Source organism: Histoplasma capsulatum, assembly GCF_000150115.1.
Source record: "Histoplasma capsulatum G186AR genomic scaffold supercont2.4, whole genome shotgun sequence".
Taxonomy (NCBI): domain Eukaryota; kingdom Fungi; phylum Ascomycota; class Eurotiomycetes; order Onygenales; family Ajellomycetaceae; genus Histoplasma; species Histoplasma capsulatum.
The window spans coordinates 1,577,527-1,600,700 of NW_025544804.1; the positions used below are offsets into that span (position 1 = coordinate 1,577,527).

The following is a 23,174-nucleotide window of genomic DNA, read 5'->3' on the forward strand; positions in this document are numbered from 1 at the left end:
GGGACGGAACCCAGGTTGGGCAGAATGTTCACTTCGGTAAAACCTGTCTGTGCCTATGCGTCCGTAGGTGCATTGTACAGTACATACATGTACATGTACAAGACTTCGTTGGGTGTAACACATGGAACGGTGTTAAAAGAAGTTGGATGGCGGGTCCCCACGCAAACGAACAACATGAGGTCGGTGGCAAAAATGTGTAACTATGAGAAGAAAATATAACATCGATCTGCGCAACAGTTACATCGGAACCCGACGAGCCCCGGCACAATTTCAAGCAACTTCATCCAAAAAGCAATAATAATAAAGGGAAAAAAAAGAGAGAATAGAGGAAAGACAACTTTGGAACTTTCTCTGGCTAGGGTCGAATCCGTTGTTTTTCAATCTTGAATCTCGAATCTCGAATCTGGAATCTCGAATTCCCTCCCCATGGAACATAGTTAGCAGTGGCTGGTGGATTCTGATCCCCCTTTCCACCACTCCTGTCCAGTCCAGTAAATAAAAAACCCACGCTGTTTGCAGTTGCGTTTTGTATCAATCCGGGGAATTAAAAAAAATAATCGTAAGCAGTAGAAATAGGAAAAATGATGAGAGAGAGGTAAAAAAAGAAAATGAAAAGAAACCAACGGAATCCTCCATCTGTTTGCTAATAACATATTAGAGCCACACAATATCGTTAGCTACCCATTCAGATATCAATAACCCGACACGTCCCCGCCTCACAGACAAGCAAGTAATTCTTCCCAGGTCGGATATCTCTCAGCAACAAATTGCGCGTCCGCAACCAGTTCGACTTCTGCGCGCTTTCGGACACAGTGGTATCGCCGGTGGTGCGTACATCGATGATAGAAACCACCGCCGTGGAAGTGGACGCTGCGGACCCTGCCTCCGCGCGTGCTCTTCGAATGACCGCTTCGCGCGCTGCAAGAGGAGATGCCCCTGTCGTCGCCCTTAACCCTTCCTCTACATTCTCTACACCAGCATCGCCTTCACGCGCCGCTTCCCTCTCATCCTCACCCAGTCCCACATCGTCATTCTGCCCAATAACTCCCACAACCCCTTTAACCCCCACCTCCAGCCCGACAACGGCATCCAGCAACCCGACGAAGAGGAATGGGTGCTGCATGACCTCCACAGCGAAGGCGCTGACGGTGTCTCGTGCCAGGCGCCTGTAAGTGTCGTCTTCGAGGAGGGTGGAGAGGCGGAGGAGGTTTCGAGCGATGACGCCGTTGGGTGATGGCGTCGAAGCGTCTGTGCCGGCTTTGAGACGGAAGAGAGGGGCTGGATGTGTGGGGGTTTGGTGGAGGGTCGAAGGGGTAGTGTAATAGCCTGCAGAGGAGGACTGGGGTGTTGTGGTGTCGATGGATGTGGATGTGGATGTGGATGTGGTCGTTGTTGGCGATGGGGTTGCGGTTGGACCGGGGGCGAGGAAGTATATGTTCAGGTATCCTGAGATAGTTAGATGTTGCAAAGTTGGATACGAAGAGGATTCTTTCCGAGGGTGGTAATTCTGACTTACGTTGCAACTGCTCCGCGAATTGTAAATAACTGTCATCGAACGTTGCTTCGTAGAGATCAATAAGTCCAGAGATGAGATACGCATAATCGTCAGCGAAGCCGGGGGTATCCCCCCTTTCTTCACCACGGTATATACGCCAGAGTTGACCAGATGCAGGATCGAAGAGGCTCTGCCTGATAAACTTCGCTGCATTTTCTGCAGCCAGCCTGAACTCCTGTGCCTTGATTCTATCCACATTATCGAGGACAACACTGCATTTAGCCAGCGCGCCAATGGCGAGCCCATTCCATGCTACGATAATCTTATCATCCAGCGCGGGACGTACCCGTTTGCTTTCCCGATATTCCCGTAACTTCTCTGTGGATGCCTTGATGATTCTGACAACTTCCTCCTCACTTAATCCGAACTCCTTTGCGAGTTTTCCAGGTGTAGTCTGGATGTTGAGGACATTTTGATTGATGAACTCATCATGTGGATCATTTACTCGCTCAACGTTTCCATCTGGCAGAACACCCCAGTGACGGGCACATACGTCCGCATCCCGTTGGCCGAGAATCTGTTTGAATTCCTTATGTGTCCATACGTAAAAGGCGCCTTCTCTCTTGTCAGTGTCGCTCGGGGTAGGCAGGCTGTCCGCATCTTCCGATGAATGGAAACCACCTGTTGGTGAGAGTACTGGAGGACTCGTGATATAAGCCGCAATGTCATACATAGCTCCCAGAAGCTCCGGGTCGTGTGCAGAATCGAAGGCATCAGTGTAAACACCTAGCAACTGGGCTTGGTCGTACAGCATTTTCTCAAAATGCGGTAGACTCCAGTCTGTCGTCACGCTATACCGCGCAAAACCATGTCCTATATGGTCATGGATGCCTCCCCGAGATATAGAGATAAGGGTTTTGATAGCCATTTCAAGAGCATGGGCACATTCCTCGTAGCCCACAATGTCAGCGACGGCGCTGGGAAAACGGGAAAGATTAACCAGAAAGCTCAAATTAGCCGGAGTAGGGAATTTAGGCGCCCGTGAGAATCCTCCATTGACAGGATCATAACGCGAAGCAAAATGTTTATATGCCTCTTCCAACAGCTCAACTTCCAAATCCTCCTCCTCATCCGCACCCGCACCCCTTAGTTTGGAGTAAGTACCTTCCTCCGCAAACTCCTGGAGCTGCCTCGTAATATCTTTTGCACTTTCGCGACACCTCAACTGCTGCGTTTGCCACACGTCTCGTAGTTTTTCTAAAATGTCGATAAAGGTGACCTGCCCCTCTCCACCAAGTGTGGAGGACGCACTGGAATGCGGGCCTGGCCAGTATGTGCCTCCAAAGACCGGTTCTAGATCCGGCGTGAGGAATACGTTTAACGGCCATCCGCCAGAACCTGTTGTGGCCTGCACATAGTTCATGTATACATCATCGATATCTGGTCGTTCTTCTCGGTCGAGTTTTATAGGGATAAATGCCTTGTTCAGTATAGCCGCAACCTCAGGAGACATGAACGACTCTTTCTCCATAACATGACACCCTGTGCCGAAAATTGTCAGTTAGGCATCCCTTCCAGCGGACAGAACGGATAGAGCTACAGACAGTGACATGCAGAATACCCAATACTTAAGAATACCATGCGGTTGAGTTTCTTAGCCAAAGCAATTGCTTCCGCATCCCACATTTGCCACGCAACAGGGTTATTCATGTGTCCGCGAACCTATACATACAATACTATTAGCATTCTTTGTTCCCTTTGAATAATACTAGCAACTATCTATCTCTTTCCCCCAAAGGACAGGTGTATTTACATATGGTGATTTGCTTTGATTGAGGCGATTGACAAGCTCATGGGATGTTCCCGTTGCGATCGCCGACTCCGTTTCTTGCCGCTTCGATAAGGAAGCCATGTTGGAGGATGCTCCAAAATTTCGTATGAAGGATGGTCTCGCAATCCTATAAATATTTATCCTAGCAGCTGCAAATACCGATTTATAGATCATGGAATGGGCACGTTATCGGTGCCGGGATATGTGGGCGATTTTTTTTTTCAAAAAAAAAAAACAAATAAATTTGGTGAGGACGACTGGTTGGCAAAATGCACTAGTAGATTAACCCTAAATGGATGAATTGAAGGGAGAAGGCTGCTGTTTATTTACTGTCATGCTTTGGTGGTGGTTTCCAGCAATCTAGAATAGAACAAAGAGTGGGAAACAACGTAAATAAACCCCTAATTTGTATGCGTTTTGATATAGCATCCACGGATTGCGCGAGATGTGGAGATCGTTATCGGATGACGGGGGGTTGACATCATATATCACGTGATATAATACACTGTAAGAGGGTTGAACCTTGGTTGGTTATTATGATCTATCTAGTAACTAGCGGCAACTAATATATGTGTGTGCGTCACGTGGGATAGGGCTTGTGTAGTAGCTCCAACATACACAGCTACTTCTATCATAGTCTGTAAGATGGGGGTGCGGCCACTCAGAGCATCCCATTTTCGTCGCTGTTTTAAGCTCATTCCTGGACACATGACTCAAACCTACGCCACTTTTATAAGTTGTTCTAATTGCAATAGACATGCACTGGCGATTTTGGAATCAAAGCAGATGATCTAGAAGAACATCTATTTCAGATCTTTGACCTCATCTGTTGCTGAGATGCAATATTGCTTCTGAGCAAAGCTGATGTCTTTCTGAGCAAATGTAGTGTCAACAGCCTACATCACAACACTCTCATGTCTGTGTTTCTCCACTCAATCAAGTATTTTGAAGAGATCATGTTTCTTACTACCAACCAGCACACCACATTGGACCCAGCAATGCAAAGTCAGATACATGTTGGTATAAAATATAAATCCCTGAGTTTGGAAGTCAAATCCTGAGTGTGGAACAAACAATTGAGCAATGCTGGTGCTAAAATCTTGAAAAAAGAGTTGAAGAAACTGCTGAATAAAAGCTCAAATGGGCGACAGGTAAGCAGTCAATATCCATATCTTGTGCGGTGGCTGACATGGCAATCCAGATCAAGAACATTGCCCGAGCTGCATTTGCGCTGGCCAAGGGAGGGGTGGTCACCATCCACGCATATCGAGACAGCTCTGAACTGCGCCGGAGGATTTGATCAGGACTTCCATGGCGCGGGAGCGCTTGATAATATGAGAGCATGCACATGACGATTGATCGGTATGCTATGATTGATCGCGGCTATTGGTGATGGTTTCCTTTTTAGTAAATGTATCTCGGGCTTGGAAATCGCCTGCATCAGCCGATCTTCAGATTGGAATTTCGTGGGATATTGAACTGGTGCAGTCCCATTTGGATGAATGGAACTTCTTGTACTTTCTATGACGTAAGCTGATCTGCAAGTCTTGGCGAAACGCCAGACGAAGATAAAATAAACTCCAAGTCAGTATGATGTATTTCTGTAATTAGCAGTCTTCATGATGTATTTCATCTTTCCGTAGCTGCATATTGTTAGGGAACCTTCCAGATGCTTCTATGCCAGAGGTAGCAAGAAAAGAGCAACATTAAATGCCTAATTCGGAGACTCGGTCCTTCGCTTTTCCTCCACTCCTGCATTGTTTTGAATAGTTCTATTAAGAGCCGACCTCAATATGAATCCAGACTGAACTCAGAGAATTTCCTAGAGCGTACTGTACAGTACTGTAAAACTTATCATATCTTTTGAATGATAAGAATGACCGCAATTAAGAGTAAAATGACCCCTATATTATTGAGGTATGTAGGGTGACCTAGGCTACGCTATCGACCGCGGGGCCAAAAAGCGGCAATCTTGCAGTCACTGACCCTCGTTGGAAATATCCAAGGAGGCCCTGGGGACCTACCTTTCAAGCCAAAAGCAGCTCACACAACGTTTAAATTTTTTGCCACCCCATTTTGCGCTCACATGAAAAATATCCCAGTTCACCAAGACCAATCAAGCTACTTTGTGCTGGAGTTGACAAATCATCCCAGTCCGAAACAGCGAAAAACGATCATTTTTTATTTGGCTTAGGGTTTTGGGAGCCGAGGCATGATCACCCAAAATCGAGGAGAGAATTTGCAGACTGCAAGCCAGCGATTGGTTTCACAATAAATACAACATAAAACCGCCTGTTACTCTGATATTCTGATCAAATGCTCCATTATGCAAACATTAACCATGGGCCGACCACAGTAACCTTGTCGCAGATGCGTTATCGGTGGAAACGCATACTACTGCGTATGCCGTTAGGGATAGTTTTTAGTTGGATCATATATGGTAACACCAGGAGCGTACTTTTTCATCACTGCCCCATTTCTATTTAGAATTAGCATTGGCGATATAAAATTCCTTATGTGTGTGAGGTGGGGTTGATCGGGAACAGCCTTACAATCATAACCAATTTCTCAGGCAGTGTACAACATTTGTTAATTAATCAAAATTTTGACCAAATCTCCTTAGACTATAGGATTGTTTTTTATAGGGGAGGACTGCGAGGAGAGGGGATGATGGGGATCTTCCAATCATGATTCGCTTGCTACCCCTCCAGTGATTTGCGGGCTTTATCATTGGCTCATGTGGGACAGTGGTTCTTTCCAGATTGGTTTCCAAGGCTGCAGGCGGCCTGTATTAATCCTAAATGGGAATAGCCGATGTTCCTCAAAATACGATTTCAATCCCTACCTTGTTCGCGCGTATTACCATTCCATCGCGATCGAATAGGATTAATCTCAACCTGGTTCCTCACTCAGCGGCTCTATCCGTTCCCAAATTCGCGTTCTGCATCAAAGCCAAGTCGGATCAACCATTTGACCATAATCCTCCCTTCCTTTGATTATATATACCAGCATCCGTTCCCAGCGAGCTATCTTCTCTTGCAAGTATCATACATCATAACTTCCTAACATTTCTGCATTTTTGTTCCGTGTTTGCTTCCCATTCATCATGTAAAATTAGCATACCAACTGAACTTTTCTCCCTTTACAACTCGCAGTTTACCTGCACCAACTCAACAGTCTTTTATACCATCAAAATGGCAGGACTTTCACAAGAAGATCGCGACGTTATCGAGAACCATCCTCTAACCAACTCAGTCAATCGTTTCCAAGGTGTGCTTCAGGAAGCTGAAAAAATCTATGAGTCACGCCTAATTTCCTATGATGGCGCTGTTGATAGCCTTGACCAACTCTATCGAAATGCAATTTCAAAACTCCTGTCTGCTTTACAGGGAGAGGATGCAGTTTACAAACTTCGCTCACGGATAAGTGATAGAAAATTGGTGTCTGATATAGCACACTTAGTCGAGTGTCTCCAAAAAGCAAAAGAAAACTTCAAGTACGATGACTACCGGCCGTTAGTGCACTTGGTTATTCAAAGGCCTCCGACTGAATCCCAGCACATTGCAACCTGGAACTTCGATGTCTGGAAAGCTGTATTTAACCTCATTGACAACATCCCTCGATCAACTCCTCCGGCGAGCGTTCCCCCCTCCTTTGACAGCACCCCAGTCAGATCCACCTCATCATCGCAGAAAGGTTCTGAGCAGACGCGTGAGTTGGTGAATCTGAGAATCTTTGGGGAGATATGTGGCTGCACATTTCAAGATGTTGAGGGCTTCTTCAACAAGTACTTTGAAGGGAAAGACTGGAGTGACAAAGCAGATGCCATCTGTCGACGCGTGCTGAACCCAGACAGTGATGGTGATTGGGCCCAGTTTCCTGATCCTCCTACGCAGGACAATGTCCTTGCCTGGTGGTTCCGTCTTCAAAAAGACCTTCTCTCGGAATCACGCAGCACCTACCACACCACAGCAAGCAAAGCAGATCTTACCAGTTCTAAGGCAAAACGGCAAGTCAATCTCCTTCTGAGAGCTAGAAGTACAAGCCCCTTGCAAAACAAACACAACTGGAGAGACATCCTGGTGGTTGGCGAGCTTAAAAAACCTGAGGAGAAGCTCGGGACCAAAGCCACATTACTGCAGATAGGCTGCTACGTGCGTGAGGTCTTTGCTGCACAGCCCACACGGCGGTTCGTCCACGCATTCACTGTCTGTGGGACCAAGATGGAGGTGTGGGTGTTTGACCGCTCAGGCCCTTACAGCTCGAGCATCATCGATGTCTCTGTGGACTCAAGACAGTTCTTTCAGGTGCTTGTGGGCTACACCATGATGAGCGACGAGGAGCTGGGAGTGGACACCTTTATTGCTAGGGATGAAGACGGCGGCAAATCAATAACTGTCAAAGGACCTGGGAACTCAGAGGAAATGATGCTGCGGCTGAGTGAAATGCTTTCTTTTCAACCTGCCATTGTGTGTCGCGGGACCACATGTTTTCTCGCAGACTATGGACAAGTGAAAGGTGTAGCCAAGTTCTCGTGGGTATCAGACAAGCGGCGCCCAGAGGTGGAACTCCTTGAGCTAGCGTGTCGAAAAAATGTCCAAGGGGTCGCTAGGATCATTGGCTATAGTACCATCACAAGTATCGCCAACATGCGCAGCGGCCTGACCTTCGTTGACAAGCGCCACGACTTCAAAAGCGCACCCCCCAGTACAATCTCCTCATTTCATCAATCTCAGCCGCTCACCGAACCCTGTCGCTTGGATATCCGTCGAAAATCATCTTCCAGGAAACGCAGATCTCCGGACAAAGGGATGCAGGTGTCCAAACGATCGCGTTCCATCGATCAACCGTCAAGGGACACTCAGCAGGAGAATGAACTAGCTTTCTCCGTTCAGTCGGCGCACGAGCCAAGCCTCTTTGACAGGAATGGTGAGGAACCCTACGACAACCGTGTCCTCCGCTGTCTGGTGATATCGCCCGCTGGCCGGCCGATCTACAAGTACAAATCACCCTCAGAGCTGCTCATAGCGCTTCGCGATGCAATAAAGGCCCACCGTTCTCTTTACTTGGATGGAAACATCCTTCATCGGGATATTTCAGAGAACAACATAATAATCACCAATCCTGAAAAGGCAGGTGGTCACTCTGGCATGCTAATTGATCTAGACCTTGCCAAAGAAGTTGGAAGCGGGCGAAGCGGCGCACGCCACCAGACCGGCACGATGGAGTTCATGGCGATCGAGGTGCTGCTTAATATCGACCACACCTATCGGCATGATCTCGAATCGTTCTTCTACGTCCTTATCTGGCAATGTGCCCATCACGGTTGGGAAAAACTAGATGAGCTACAGAGGCAGAGACAGGATCGGCCGAAAGACAGCATGTTGAAAAAGTGGTATAGTAGCACCTTCAGGGATATTGCAACTTATAAACGAGGCAACATGGAAGCTGGCGGATTTGAATACCTTCTGCAAGAGTTTCCACCAGGATTCGAGTGCGTCAAACCCCTCTGCAGGACCATACGAGGCGTGATGTTTCCTCATGGGAAGGAAGGACTTATTGTTGGAACACCGCAAGACCCAAAAAGGCTATATGATCCTATTATTAAGGCGTATGATGATGCGATAGCTCTGATTGAAACCGAATATGAATAAGTATCGTTTATATTAGTTAGCCTGCTCAATGCATACCAATTAGTCTACATAACTAGGCCATTTTTACAACTCAAGGCAACAATGTTCTGAGCCCAGTTTCGTTGCAAACTTCAAATCATTCGAAAGTCGTGGTGGAGAATTTATTGGCAAAGTGTGTACAGATTATACCTAGGTACCTATACCCGTGGACTTGACAGAGATAGTACTTGTGAAGTAATAAGAGTGTTGGTATTTTACACGTTTCTAGATAATAAGGCACGCATGAAGCCGGTGAATCATTGCTCTTTGATTCTCTTGCGGGCTTGAACTAAAACGGTTGCTCTCTACGCCCTGGATGATCACCAACCAACAATTGGATACTGTCCGTCACCGGAGATGAGCTGATCGGCAAGTCTACAAACCAATCACCTGACAACGGGAATTCAACAGGAGATATAGGCTTTATCCTTTAATTTTTGAATATGCCCCATTTTCATACGTGTTGACGCCAACCTAGTCATCGCCCATCAACCCCGCAAGCTCCCTCTCCTCTTCCTCAGTCAACAGTGACTCCTTAAGTCCATCATCAATTACTTCGTCCTCCTGGGATGCCCTTTCAGCTTTTGCTTTGGCTATTTCAAGCTGAGTTGGGTCAAGCGACCACTGCCGTATGGTGGCATCGATACTGACACTAACAACCGTCGTCCCAAGTATTAAGATCCCAGTCACTTCTTCAAAATGGCCAGAGAATGAATGATGCAACTTTCCAGTCTTCTGCCAGTCAGTAAACACGTACATTTGAAAGGGGAAAGCGGTGAAACAAGAAAAGGGAAAAAAGAAAATGCTCACCGCACGATTCCATACACGCACTTCCTCATCTCTACATCCCGTAACCACCCAGCCACCCTGTTCACACACGGCAACATCCCTGACAAAGTCCGGATGGTCCAAAGTCATGTCCGCTTGCCAGTTCGCTTCTCTGGAGAGACATTTAGCAGTTTTATCTGCCGAAGCTGTCCACAAGTCACCATCTGCATCGAAGAAAAGCTTATAGACACTAGTCTCATGTTCCAGTATCGGGGCTGACAGGGATTGTTCCTTAAAAGGGGTGGAGAGAGAGAAGTAACGAATGCTGCGATCACTTCCTGCGCTGAAGACATTAATTCGCTGCAGATCCTCTTCAGAAACAAGAGGATCGACCGCAAGATGTAGTACTCCACGGCTGTAATCTTTGAAGACATGTGATCTTTTGCCAGCGCTGATGTTCCAAATGATTATTTCACCATCCGCACCACCGGAGATGAGTAAATCGTCACCATCAAGTTTCTGAGAGATAACCGTTTTTACAAAGTCTGTGTGGCCATGGTATCTATGTTTTTGCGTTCGCGAAGTAACGTCCCAGCTCCATATAGTCTTGTCCCAGCACCCAGCGAAGATAGTTGTGCCGTCGGAGGAAAAGCATATACTGGTTAATGGGGCAGTCGGTCCCCTGTAAAGGGTAGCAGTTTCACCTGTCTTTAAACTCAGAAAACCATTAGCATGCAAGATAATCAATAGAAATGAATAAAAAAAAGTCCCCCACTGAAGGGGGATTCGTTTATGCTCACCTACTTCAAGCACCACTTTTCTGAGAAGGCCTGCACTCTCAGCAACATAGACAGAGGAATCGCTAGTGGGATCAGCGGCAATCGCTAATAGTTTACTTTGAAGTTTGATGGGGTGGCCATTCGAGTTTCTTGCTTTCTCGGCTTTGCGACGGGATTCCTCCAGCGACGTTCTAGGAGACAGTCAGCAGCCTGGCCACCTTGAGCTGGGAGAGATAGACGGAAGGCGAACGTTGTCTGAAAGAAGTCATCTCGATGGGAAGATTGTGCCATGGTTGCGACCTGGGTATTGAGGCCCACAAAGCTACAAAGCCGCAAAGCCACTCAGACTATCGGTCTTATTGGATCTCCTCTGGCATCAACTCGCTCCCATCTAAATTCTGCCAGAGTGTACCAGCAACGCTAGTCCTAATAGGGCTAGAATACACTGCGGAAACTGCACTTCCGCCTTCCCGTAGCAGCCTTCTGTCCACAACCTCTGCTGGATTTTCATCCTCCATCCTCTTCCTCTTCCTCTTCCCTTCCTCTCTCCACCTCACCTCTCCCTAATCCCTCCCCCCTCTCCTTAATTCTGCTCTCGAATTCAATTCCACCCTCACCACTCTAACCCGCTTTGATTAGTTTGTTCTCTTCTTCCATTGTTCGCCTCGTCATTTTCAGTGTTCGGAATCCTGTATACTCTTTTCTTACTGTGGTGCGTAGCTACGCGCAGAGCCTCGATTCATCATGGATATGAACCATTTCATAGGGTCCGTCGTTCCCCATTCCCTTTTATTGCACACGCCTGAAGATTGAATTCTCCAAAGCTAACTTTAAGCCCATAGACAGCGGTTTAACTTGATATCGAAGAGTGATATTCGGTTCGAGCGACTCCTTCATCCTGTTGATGATCCGTAGGCTCTGGAGCTGACTGGTATCACAGCTACGTTGGCACTCTCCATGAAATAAACCCGGAGGACTCCACCATTGCCCTGGAGAATGTCGTTTCACACGGCACAGAAGGAAGACGTGGCAATCCCGCAGAGGAAATTGCCCCTTCTGCAAGCGTGTACGAATATATTGTCTTCCGTGGAAGCGATGTAAAGGATATTAGTGTTGCGGAGGAGCAGAAAGAGAACCAGCATCCCGAACCTCCTCAAGTACCCAATGATCCTGCTATCTTAGGTGTAAGTCAATCATATTGTTTTCTATTATGGTGATCATATGTCAAAAACTCGCCTCTCCGTCGATCTTCTGATGAAACATTCCGGATGTAAATCACAGACCTGTTCTGAAAGCGCAAAACCATGTGGATTCTTTCCGTTGCCTTCCTTCTGATCAAGATCCTATTTCACATTTTATTTAAACACCGTCTTAATACTGCTTTGGAACTAACCATTGGAAACATGGCTAACCAACCGCGTTGACAGAGTGGAACACGACCAGCACCTGCCCAAGGGCCTCCTCGCGTTCAATCAAATCAGTTTCAACCACCCAATGCTCCCCGTCAACCGCCGCCCGGTTACCCGCAGCAAACTCCGTTCCCCGGATATTATAACCCATATGGTCAGCGATTCGGCCCTCCTGGTTTTCCCCCTGGTCCTGGCTTTCCTAATGCTCCTTATGGTGGCCCGCAAGGATGGTACCCTCCTCCTGGCCAAGGCTTTCCCCAACCCCCTGGCCAATACCCTCCACCACAAATGCCTATTGGCCATCCTCAACAACCCCAGCAAGCACAGCAGCAGCAACGCGATGGCGGTCCTCAACCTCCTCAGCCAGCAAATGTACCAAAGCCAACTTCGGAGCTGCCAGTCGGTGATAAGGTACCTGGCAAACCTGTAACTCCAGCATCCTCCCAGCCCCTTCACCCACCAGAACCAAAGTCCTCCACCCCTAAACCCACCGCTCCTTCGCTCCCAACAACAACAAAAATAACGCAGAAACCAGCCACAGCACCCACTGCACAGCCATCGCTGCCAGCAGTGGCTGCGCCCACATCCAAGACCCCGCCCAAGGGGCCACATGCTGGGCCAAAATCCGGAAGGGTTGTACCTGCTATCCCTATTTCAAAACCAGCGGTTTCTTCCACAACCACCGCATCTGCTACTGCTACCTCAGGTAATGCTACTACGCAGTCGCCTGCGCAAAATACCAGAGCTACTTCTACAGCGATGCAGGACGCAACTCGAGCGGCTACTGCTGCTGTGGCCGCTGCCATGGCCAAACTTCCTCAGCCTCCAACTCAGGGCTCGCAGCCAGTCGAAGCAGCGATTGAGTCAGTAACCAAAAAAGTAAGCGAAATGAAGCCGTATGAGGGAGACCGGGCTCCTCGTGGGGGCCATCAAAACGCTCGCGGCGGTCGGGGTGCTCATCGTGGAAACCATCACCACCCTCAGCATAAGAAAGTTGAGGTTCCTACCGCTGACTACGACTTTGAATCAGCAAATGCCAAATTTAACAAGCAAGATCTCGTGAAGGAAGCGATTGCCTCTGGATCGCCACTTGGGGAATCTGAACATAAAGCAGTGAACGGCACAAACGGGACTGAAGGTGCAGACAAAATCAATGGAACTGGATCTCACGTCGCCTATAATAAAGCGTCTTCCTTTTTCGATAACATCTCGAGCGAAAGCCGCGATCGCGAAGAAGGTTCGCGTGGCAAGACGAGTGGTAGGGAGTGGCGCGGTGAGGAGGAGAAGAAAAATATTGAGACTTTTGGCCAAGGAAGCATTGATGGTGGCTACGGTGGTGGTTACCGGGGGCGAGGGAGAGGTCGAGGTTATGGTGGATCTCGCGGTGGCAGAGGTTCGTACACTCGAGGCTACGCTGGCGGGCGTGGACGAGGAGGTTTCCGTGGCGGGAGAGGCGCATCGCAGGCTACCGGGGTTCCAACTTCGTCATAGACACTGCTGTCCTACATTCGACCTTGCTCTCCCTTCCGTCGGTGATGCCATTTTCTAAATCCTGTATCAAATGGATATACCCTTTTGAAATACTTTTTGCTACGTTGTCAGGGAGAACAAACCTTTCAATTGTACGACGGATAGCGCTTCCTTCCGCGTGATTATTTGACACTTTTGGAACTTGACCTGGTTCCCTTTGTTTCCGCCTGTGATATTTTCCCGATCACCATTGACGACTGTATTACTTTGATCTTGTTTTTCTTTTTCTTTTCTCTTCTCTTCTCTTTTGTTTTTTTCGTTTTGGCAATGTACCTTGAGTGTCCTGTTGTCTGCCTATTCGTCCCGCACGTCAAATTTTTCTGGCGTTGGGCCGCTTCAAACCCATTCCCATATCATCTGGCGGGTTTTTGTTTGCTTTCTTCTTTCAATAATTAACGACACGTTGTTACGTAAGTTGCGGGCTATATATGTTCACTTTTTTCACTGATTATGGCGTGGTACGGGAGCGGGGAAGGCGGTTTGGGCTATTTGCGAAATTCAAAAATGACCTTTTATCTATAATCCTCCCTTTTTTCTTCGCTCTATTTTCTTCCTTTCCTTCTTTGGCGATGGGGATGGGTGGATGCATCAAGAGCTTCTCGGCAGGCCGCTCTTCTTCGATTAACTATTATGGGATGAATTAGCCATGTTTTATTCTTCTGTTATTTCGTGTTATCTTTGTTTTTGCTTTTTCCTTTTCAATGATCTGTTGATGCCAACACAACTTCTCTTTCCATGCATCTTGTTCATGTACTTTCTTTTATATTCCCATTTGCCAGTTTAGTTTCTTCCCCCTTGTTATGGAATCAGTCCTTTCACTTGTTGTGTTGGCCTGTTTTTATTATCACTATCTCTCCCCTGTTTGCTTGCTTACTGATATGGGATATATCGATGCAGTCAGACATGACATGATGTGTGCTGTTCTCTTTTATTCTCTCTCTCTCTCTCTGTCCTTCTTTCAGAGGAAGTGAATTGTGGTTTTCATCATGGTCTTCATCACTCACTACACTTTTTTGGTTGTCTTGGTGTGTCTTAGAAGGATGCAATCTGATCTCCCATGAAAATTTGCAAGCAAAATATAAAAAAAAATAATGGAAAGAAAAAAATCGAAGTCTATAATAAAAATGACAAAAGGCGCTCAAGAAAGCGCAGTTCGACTTCGAAAATATAGGATCTCTCTTATCCTTTCCTAATGTGATTTTATTATATTTTAAACAAATCAAGACTATTACCTAGCTGGACATTGAAAGGGAGTTTTCGTGTGGAGTAGCATAGGTATGCTGAAGTAGGGACAGACAGCTTGTATATATATCTCTTCTCTCTCTCTATCCCTCGTATAAAAGTAGAAGAAGTGAGGATCAGCGAGCTAGCGCCATATGCAATGGTTGCCGAAGGAGGTGACTAAGCCGCCCAAGCTTGCTGGAGCCGCGGCTCGGACCAGATAGGAGCGGAGGGACTCCAACATGCATTTGAACCTGGTTTTGAACCTGAGAAGAATGCCCTCCTTTCACACCCAACGCCTTCCATCGACCCTGTTGTGTTGCGCATCAGCTTCCAGCAGCCTGCTAGATGCCAGACGCTGCGGCTTCTCCCGCTATTATTCGTTTCTCGGCCTGTTTTGTCTTGTTGCTGGCTTCTTTACGCGGCGTGTTGGCTGATTCATAGATTATCTATCAGGAGGGGGATATACCAACAATACACGGCGAATAAGAGGGTCAAGGAAGAATGGGGGCCCGTTATTAGATGCGGGCGATATCTTGCTCTCCTATCGTTTTCTCTCTTCTCTCTTTTATATATCTCTTTGCTTCTATACACCCATCAATCCTTTCCTTTCCCTTTCCCTCTCCTTTTGCATTTCCCTAACCCAATTTCATTCCCAATTCTTCCTCGTAACCCTTTTCCTTTTTGAATACACCATGTCAGATTCGGTTGGTAAGTCCAATTAATCCCTGTTTCCCCACCAAAGGTCTCCCCACGCCAAAACTAGAAGTTCAAGGCCGTCTCGATATAACACTTGATCACAATGTTTTTACATACCCCTCGCGACTCCCCATTACCTCCCGTACAGTGGAAGAATATTGACATTACTGGTCAAATTCCTTCATCAGATACTAACTATGTTTCTTCCTTCTTCCCTCGCCAGACCGAGTATTCGCTCATGCTCTCAATACCGTCAAGAGAATCCCCCGGTCGGGGTCGGTCAGGCCACCCCTCTCCGAACGGCTGAGGTTATATGGCTTATACAAGCAGAGCATGGGTACTTCTCTCCTCCCCCCTCCCGTCCCCTATACCGCTCAGACCTTCAAGAAAAAAAATAGCAAATGGAAAAGAGAATGGAAAAGAAAAGAAGAATAGTGACAGAGGGAGAGAGCGTCTGCTGAAAGCTTGGTGATGACTTGTGAAAGTGCTGATTTTCGGGTGATTTTCGTGATTTTTAGAGGGCGATGTGGAAGGGGTCATGGATCGGCCTGTCGGTGATGAAACGAGTTTACAAGCTGAGAGAGAGAAATGGTATGAAACGAGCATAAATAAAATCCCCGCTTGTTTTTTTTCTTTTGGCTTGTTTTCTTTCCTTTCCTGTTCGCTTACACCTATAAGAAAAGAAACTTTAACTTGAAACCACGATGTTCACAATGCATGGGTTATCAGCGCCGTCTCAAACACTGAAAAGCTAACATATCTAAAAACCTTCTCCAATAGGGATGCCTGGTACGCACAACGCCAGCTATCACGCACCGAGGCAAAACGCCGGTACATCACTGTCTTACTAGACACAATGAACAAATACGCCTCCTCAACTCCAGAGGCCCGCGAGCTTATCGCCGAGCTAGAGTTCGTCTGGGATCAGATAAAATCAAACCCGTCCTCGTCTTCCTCATCCGGCAGCCCCGTCCACCTCTCCGGCATGTCACAGCCACCATCGCAGCAACCATCACATATGATATCTACAACCCCGCCCTCCCGGTCAAACTACAGCTATGGAAGCATTAGCGGCCGGATATCACGTGCCGAAGCGACGGTGGAGGAAAGGATGGAACGATCATTACCTGCGGAGCGGGATTCGGGATTGAGAGTTCTTAGTCCTGTTAGCCAGCCGGATCATGACATCCCCGGAAGCGGTAGGAGGAAGTATAAGGCACATGGCGAAGGAAGAGATGGAGGAGAGGAAAGAGAATGGGGGAAAGAGGGAGGCGAGGACGAGGAGGATGAAGAGGATTTCCAAGAAGCGCGCAATAGTCCTTATGAAGACGATGATGGTGGTGACGACGACGACGACGGCGACGAAGATGATGATGACGATGGGCGCTCAGATGATATTAATCATACTCGTAATGATACACGACAGCGGGACCCCGGCCGTTCGGACAGAGGAAGAAACCAAGATCGAGACCAAGATAGAACATCCAAAGCCACAGGATATAACCGCCGCTGGCGGCAGCGGTTCGAGCAGGCAATGACGAAAATGACAGCCGAAGTCGCCGCGATGAGAGAGCAGATGGAGGCGCGCGCGCTCAACAGTCGGCATCGCTCGAGTCTATGGGCATGGATTAAATGGGTTGTGTGGATTGTTGTACGGCAAGTTTGCTGGGATATTTTGCTGTTTGGGTGCGTGCTAGTGTGGATGCGGGTTGTGAAGGGGGATAGGAGGTTGGAGGAGAAGGTGAGGCGGCTGAGGATTTGGACGGAGGTGAGAAGGAAATTTGCGGTGCTTGTTGGGAGGGGTGAGGGGAGAGGGTTGGGGTTTCGACTGGAAGGGTTTCCCTAGGTTTTCGGTCTTCTTATAATTTTTGGACGGCGGTGTTCTTCCCTTTCTTTTATGAAGGGCGTAGGTAGGCAGAAGGTATCTATCCCTTCTCTGCTTTCCTTTCTCTTATTATCGATTTCAACCTCTTTTTTTTGGTCAATACATTCCCAGAGGGCCCCGTGCATATATGCGTCCATACCCCCCATATCATTCTGCTGGACGTTTTGTCATGACGTCCATGTATATTTGCAATACATACGTACATATTCTCTACCAAATAACTGTATTATTATATAGATGCATTACTTCATATATCCATACAAGTGTCGTACTCCTTTTTCAAGGACACCAACTTCTCCTTCCAACGGTTGGCACCGAATACCAGACGCAGGGTTCTGGAGAAAATCTGGTTGATAGCGGTTTATCACCAAGGCCCAGCAGCGGAAGCGCGCAAGCTTAGCGCCTGTCCCCCGTTCGACTGATTTCTCCAACAGGCTGGGTTGAAAAAGGTTGAATGGCATGATTGATTGGATGAATCACCTACTGCCTGCTTGGATGATACCTATCACGTTTGCATTCATCTAAGCAGGGATCTTTAGCTTTTTCTTCTTTTTTTTTTTTAAAACACCCTTTCTTTCAAGAATCTCCGTGCCACGCTTAGTTGCCGGCTCTACAATCCCATGCGAGAGCGCGTATAAGACAAGAGTTATACATCCATACAAGCATTTCTATATTTATATGTATCGATATTCGTCTCCCAACCTCAAAAAGTTGGATGATGTAGCTCATCCTTTTCTCTCGTCGGGCACCGGGGTTTATTTCCCTTCGTTATCAGACCAATGTACTCCTGGAAGAAAGCAAGCGAGCGCTTGATAAGATATTCAAAATGGCGAATGATGATGCTCCACAGAAAGAGGCGATGGAGGTTGTTGTTGAGGACTTGCTTGAGTTGTAAATAAGTTGATAGAAGTTTCTTCCCAATTTTCGGACACTCCAGGGGAAGGACAGATGGAAGAAAGAGGGATTGATTGTCTTATCTTGTTTCCCATCTATACTAACTAGCCCTATGTTTAGTTACAAAGAAGCCATGGAGGAGAAGAATTTTAGAGTCAGTTTTGTGCAACTTTAGAACTTTAGCAGGAGGAGGAGAAAAGAAATAAAAAATCATCTCGTGGGAATTTGACTACTTCTCCCCCCGCGCCTACTCTCTCACAACCGTTAGCTGAATAATGCATCTGTTTTATTAAAATATTCCCAACGCCAAAACTGTCTAATATGCTTGGGATGTAGAGGTGGTTATTCATGGTAGGGGAAGCGGAGGGAGTGGGTTGAGCTGTGGCAATGGGCGTGTGGTATATATTTCTGCTTTGAGTGGCCCTTCCGTTGTTAGTTTTAAATATTTATGTGTTTGTCAGTGAGTAGACTGATGGGAGTGCCTGGGTGTATGGTTTCTTCGGATTAGAAAGTGTATAGAGCCACGAGCTGGTCAAAGTGTATTAATATGATATGAATGAACTTCGTATTTGAAAGGAAGAAAAGCAACCATGCGATCATTTCCGAACCAATAGAATATGTATATATATATATATATACAGAGCAGACGAAATCCTTTGTTTTTTCTTGATTTTTCATTATTTCTAAGACACAGGAGAAATCTAATATTGCGGTCCGGAGTAATTCGCGTAGATTTGCGATTTCCGTAGATGAACGGGTATTGTGCCCTTGGGGGTATCGGGGATTTCTTTCTTTAGTCCCTATAAACGCCAGTAAATTATCAGCCATCGAGGTCCATCATGGACATCAAAATACAACACATACAAGCTTTTCAAACACACAAGTATTTAGCGCGTTCTCAGGCCTCCGACATTGCCATAGTTGATGGTTATTCTGTTCTAGACATTCAAAATGAGCCTTAAATTGCTCGAGGCAGTTTTCGTTGATATCCTTGATGCTAGACACAATCATGTAAGACATCAAATTAGCATATTACAAGCAGTTTGCCACAATCAATTTCGAAAAATAAAAGAAGGGTAAAGGAAAAAAAGAACACGTACACACTAGCCGCACAACGGGTGACCTTCCGACCTTCCCTCAGGCAGTCCAGCTCGCCCTTCCCGTTGGACTCCATCTTGCACTTCATATAATCGTCATTGTAAGCCCTGCAGCGGTCGCCGATGAAATACGAAGCGCTCATCAATGGGGCAGATGTGGCACCGATCTCTTTGACCTTGGGGATGTCACTGGGCATGGGGGTTGTGTCGATGAGCACATTTTGATTGAACCTGCATTATCACGAAAGAACGTGTGTGAATGGTCAGCCTGCTGTTTGACACCAGTAAGTAACCTGGCGGGTGGGGAGGAGCAATTGAGAGCCGTACTGAGCTCCGCGGCTCCCAGACATGGTGGCAGACTATGTGCCGTGCACAACTGGAGCCTTTGGGAATGGATATGGGAGGGCGCGAGAGGGATTGAAGGTTTGATTTTGATTCGGCGCAGTTGGGCGTTGGAGCTATTCGCGATGTTCTTTGATGGTTGGAGAAAAGGTTGGAGATGGATAGATTAGCTAAGCAGATAGTTAGCTGGCGCCGGGTTATTGATATCCCGGTCATGTTGGATATAGTTGACTATCAAACCTCCTGAATGGTCCGTGGTCATGTTTGAAAGCTGTAACTACTATTATTGTTACAGATATTGCGGCAAGGGTCTGCCTTTCTCAGTTTCGTATGCAATATCGAAACGGAAATGGAAATGACAAATTCAGTAGATTGGTGTTCTGTTGACTATTTGGAGCAAGTGCAAGCCATCATACTAATTGACCGATGCAAGACGCGGTGCAGCTATCCTTTGCGGGTTGTTGACAGAGATTCTTCCCTGGCAACGTCTTTCTTTCGTCTCTACCTCTCTTCAGAGGAGTGGTCGCTGGGCCAATCCACACTGCTAGGCAATAATCTTCCAAACTTTCTATTCACTACTAAGTTTGTGATAGGGAAAATACCACTTCCTACATATTACGGACGGCTTCCATCAGGCGATTTTGTTTTGTTTTACTTTATTTCTGAGCTCTCTTCCCTTCCACAGAGCTAGCCCATAGCTATTGTGTGAATGTTCAACGGAATATTCTGTTCAATATTACTTTTATTTACTTTTTTTCTATCATTTGAAATTGATTCGTTACAGTTGTCCTCTCACTTGGACTCGCTTGTCGAGGTTTTCCACACTTCGAACAAGAGAATGACGCAGTGAGACTAATTCCCCTCTAATGGAACTATACGCGTGTACTAATGTAAAATCAGATACGAACTGCGGACTGCAAGAGGTAGGTGAAGGCATTCGATCTACCTGTACTTGAATGGGCCCGCAGTTATATCTACTAGCTTCCTTGTGGGGTTTTCTAACTTTAGAATCAAGGGAGATTGAATCTGGAGGATGGGCACCCAACGCCACCATTAGGTAACCTTGTGGACAATCGGAATATCCGAACTGTTTCCCATCAACTGAAAATCTACTGTCAAGGGACCGGCTTTCGGTAGAAGTGAAGGACTGACTGGCCAATTTAGGGCCATCGAACCATCAAGGCGATTCCCCAAGCCCAGTGCGCAGAGGAACCGGGGCCTTGGTGCGGAGAGAGAGGGGTACACCTGTTTGGATTCGAGGCCGTGGCGCCAGAGGCTCGAACCGGCCGCAACACCAAATCGCCGGACCGTTTGATAACAGAGGCGGTCCCCATGCTACGAGTAGGTTGAATTTCATTTGTGCGAGGACCAGTAGTAATACATTTTGCTAATTGTTCTTCGCCGTACATAAAGCCCGAAAGAAGGATGATAATTTTGCCAAAATCACCCGGTACCTCACTGCTAAAGAAATACGCAATGATCTTAACGAAAAGCGCCAGTTGATGATTGAGCAGTACAGGCAGAAGCCTGATCCCTCAATCAAATTTCGAGAAACGGCACGTATAGTGTATATTTATTGTGGTGAATATCTAGAGGGCTAATACGTTAATGAAAACGGTAGATGCTATTCCTATGGCCAGAAGATGAACTTCCACTGGAGATGACCCTTGGCAAAAGCTTGGAAGCCTTGGATCCCATTCGTGCAGATTTCGGCTATTATATTTATTTGTATGATGATTCTCCAGACCACCAGAAATACATTCGAGTCGATGGTGATGACCACGGAAAGATTATCGAGATTGTGAAGCAGCTCCGAGCAAAGTGTGCCAATCTCCTCGCTGAAGCGGGTGTGAAGACGAAATTATATCTTGTCCAGGCCCCTCCCGTGGGTATCTTGAAAGCGGAAATAGGCTTAATGAAATGCCGCCAACCTGGCAGCCCGAATATACAAGCGGCCCCTTTTCTTTGTGGAGTAGAATTGCTGGACGACGCTGGGATTGAAAGGAAAAATCTGCTTTGTGAGAAAAATGAGCAACGTATGCATAGCGCCGTTGACCAGTCTCTTCACGGCGTTCGGTTTCTTGCGGGCCATGTCCGGATGCGTGTAAATTTCGGGAAATTTGTTCTTGAGAATTACCGGATTCCCCCCAACTCGAAAGAGCGGTATTCTTTTGAGGAATTTCGAAGCATGCTTTTGTATGCCGGCACGAAAGGTCGCCTAATTCCCGGGTACGTCTCCTGCAACATAAACGTGAAAGAACTTATGTTAACCTAAAACCATGTGTCTTCAAGACTCTGCTTCAACCGTGCTGAAGGTGACCTGATAACTCGATGCTCACAGGCGTCAGATCTTCTCGCACCATTTGACCCGCAAATAGAATCATTGGAAAACAATATACCTCTCTATGCAGTAAATATCGAATTCGAAGGAGCTAATGGTGCATTGCTTCGCCTGGAAGTTGAATTTAAATCATCCCGTTATCGACCAGACCTTTTTGAGGTATCACATCGTCGTTGGTTAAAGCCTCAAAGTGACAATGGACTCGAAGAAAAGCGACCGCCACTTCAAATTGGGATTATCGACTTCGAAAGGTTTGTGTCTTCTGAGGCCATTCAACCTGGTGTAGAATTTTATCTAACCCCCCAGGACTAGGTCTGATTGGCAGCTGGAAATCAAAGCATTGGATTTCCAGGAACAATCTAACATTGAGCATTCCCTTAAAAGCTTTGACCATTCAATCCAATTCACGAGAGGCCGTACTGATGGACTTCGTGGCGCCGCAACGCAGCGCGTGTCATTTTCTAACATTGCTCCCGTTTCTCAAATCACAGAGAAGTCGGCCCTTAGATATTGTCTTAAAGGTACTAAATACATCTTTGAGCTTGCACGCTACGATACATATCATCGTGCTGCACGTTCAGGCCGCCAATACACTGACGACTGCAGCCAAATGAGTAAAACGGCGGAAACAACGTGGGGCGCCTCAATTTTCTACCAGGAATGGGACAATATGCTGGGCCAGAACGGTAGCTTCAGAGTTGGGGAAACCGCCGACTGGAGTGCCAGCCTTAATACTTTTTTTCCTTGTTTGTCTGACGAAGACTCAGCGGATGAAAATGCTGGCTTTCATCAATTTACCGGCTTGGTCAACAAGGTTGCGAAGCTTTTGGCACCTGAGAAGAATAGTACCGTCGTTGAAAGGGTTGAAACTAATCCTTGTGGAAATATCAAGCGGATAGAACCGCGGAACGTGCCGAAGAAGTCCTGGGCCCAAGTCGCTGGTTCGGGCCACATTTAATTCCCGTCATTTTTCCAGGTGGAATGCATGCAGCCATCGATTGTTGTTAATGACAAAAGCTGCTCCTAAAAAATATCACTCAAACGGCTCCTCTGTTTCGATGGTTAATATTTTGATTCCTCCTCCATTCATCCAATGATCTTGCTTTGATTTGCTGTCCATTTCCCCCCCACCCCTTCATAAAGTCATGAATTGCCCACTACCCAGAAGTGAACTGCGCAGAATCAAATCTTGTTCGTTAATTCCACCATTC

At 46.8% G+C, this 23,174-nt stretch overlaps 7 protein-coding genes across 7 annotated transcripts; 4 read left to right on the plus strand and 3 right to left on the minus strand.

The window, feature by feature from the left end:
* Positions 1-685: 685 nt before the first annotated feature.
* Positions 686-4,036, minus strand: HCBG_03566 (DUF255 domain-containing protein; the record flags this gene model as incomplete). The annotated part of the gene is made up of 5 exons (XM_045430615.1): positions 686-1,248; positions 1,517-3,037; positions 3,124-3,217; positions 3,309-3,453; positions 3,945-4,036. The coding sequence occupies 5 exons, from the start codon at positions 4,034-4,036 to the stop codon at positions 686-688; spliced, it is 2,415 nt and encodes an 804-aa protein (XP_045288758.1).
* A 2,484-nt stretch (positions 4,037-6,520) lies between these two features.
* Positions 6,521-8,980, plus strand: HCBG_03567 (uncharacterized protein; the record flags this gene model as incomplete). The annotated part of the gene is made up of 1 exon (XM_045430616.1): positions 6,521-8,980. The coding sequence occupies one exon, from the start codon at positions 6,521-6,523 to the stop codon at positions 8,978-8,980; it is 2,460 nt and encodes an 819-aa protein (XP_045288759.1).
* Positions 8,981-9,247: 267 nt separating this feature from the next.
* On the minus strand, positions 9,248-10,885 carry HCBG_03568 (WD domain-containing protein; the record flags this gene model as incomplete). The annotated part of the gene is made up of 4 exons (XM_045430617.1): positions 9,248-9,730; positions 9,809-10,474; positions 10,571-10,736; positions 10,796-10,885. 4 exons carry the CDS (start codon positions 10,834-10,836, stop codon positions 9,473-9,475), a joined length of 1,131 nt encoding a protein of 376 aa, XP_045288760.1.
* A 241-nt stretch (positions 10,886-11,126) lies between these two features.
* Positions 11,127-14,004, plus strand: HCBG_03569 (uncharacterized protein; the record flags this gene model as incomplete). The annotated part of the gene is made up of 4 exons (XM_045430618.1): positions 11,127-11,312; positions 11,388-11,423; positions 11,486-11,729; positions 11,973-14,004. The coding sequence occupies 4 exons, from the start codon at positions 11,290-11,292 to the stop codon at positions 13,443-13,445; spliced, it is 1,776 nt and encodes a 591-aa protein (XP_045288761.1).
* A 1,396-nt stretch (positions 14,005-15,400) lies between these two features.
* HCBG_03570 (uncharacterized protein) lies at positions 15,401-17,250 on the plus strand (the record flags this gene model as incomplete). The annotated part of the gene is made up of 4 exons (XM_045430619.1): positions 15,401-15,416; positions 15,628-15,741; positions 15,923-15,995; positions 16,185-17,250. 4 exons carry the CDS (start codon positions 15,401-15,403, stop codon positions 17,248-17,250), a joined length of 1,269 nt encoding a protein of 422 aa, XP_045288762.1.
* Positions 17,251-18,559: 1,309 nt separating this feature from the next.
* Positions 18,560-19,760, minus strand: HCBG_03571 (NADH-ubiquinone oxidoreductase; the record flags this gene model as incomplete). Its single annotated transcript, XM_045430620.1, has 4 exons — positions 18,560-18,983; positions 19,048-19,180; positions 19,284-19,511; positions 19,608-19,760. 4 exons carry the CDS (start codon positions 19,628-19,630, stop codon positions 18,885-18,887), a joined length of 483 nt encoding a protein of 160 aa, XP_045288763.1.
* A 211-nt stretch (positions 19,761-19,971) lies between these two features.
* HCBG_03572 (uncharacterized protein) lies at positions 19,972-23,167 on the plus strand (the record flags this gene model as incomplete). The annotated part of the gene is made up of 8 exons (XM_045430621.1): positions 19,972-20,204; positions 20,523-20,545; positions 20,638-20,679; positions 20,787-20,963; positions 21,036-21,187; positions 21,244-21,851; positions 21,915-22,214; positions 22,276-23,167. 8 exons carry the CDS (start codon positions 19,972-19,974, stop codon positions 22,919-22,921), a joined length of 2,181 nt encoding a protein of 726 aa, XP_045288764.1.
* Positions 23,168-23,174: the final 7 nt, after the last annotated feature.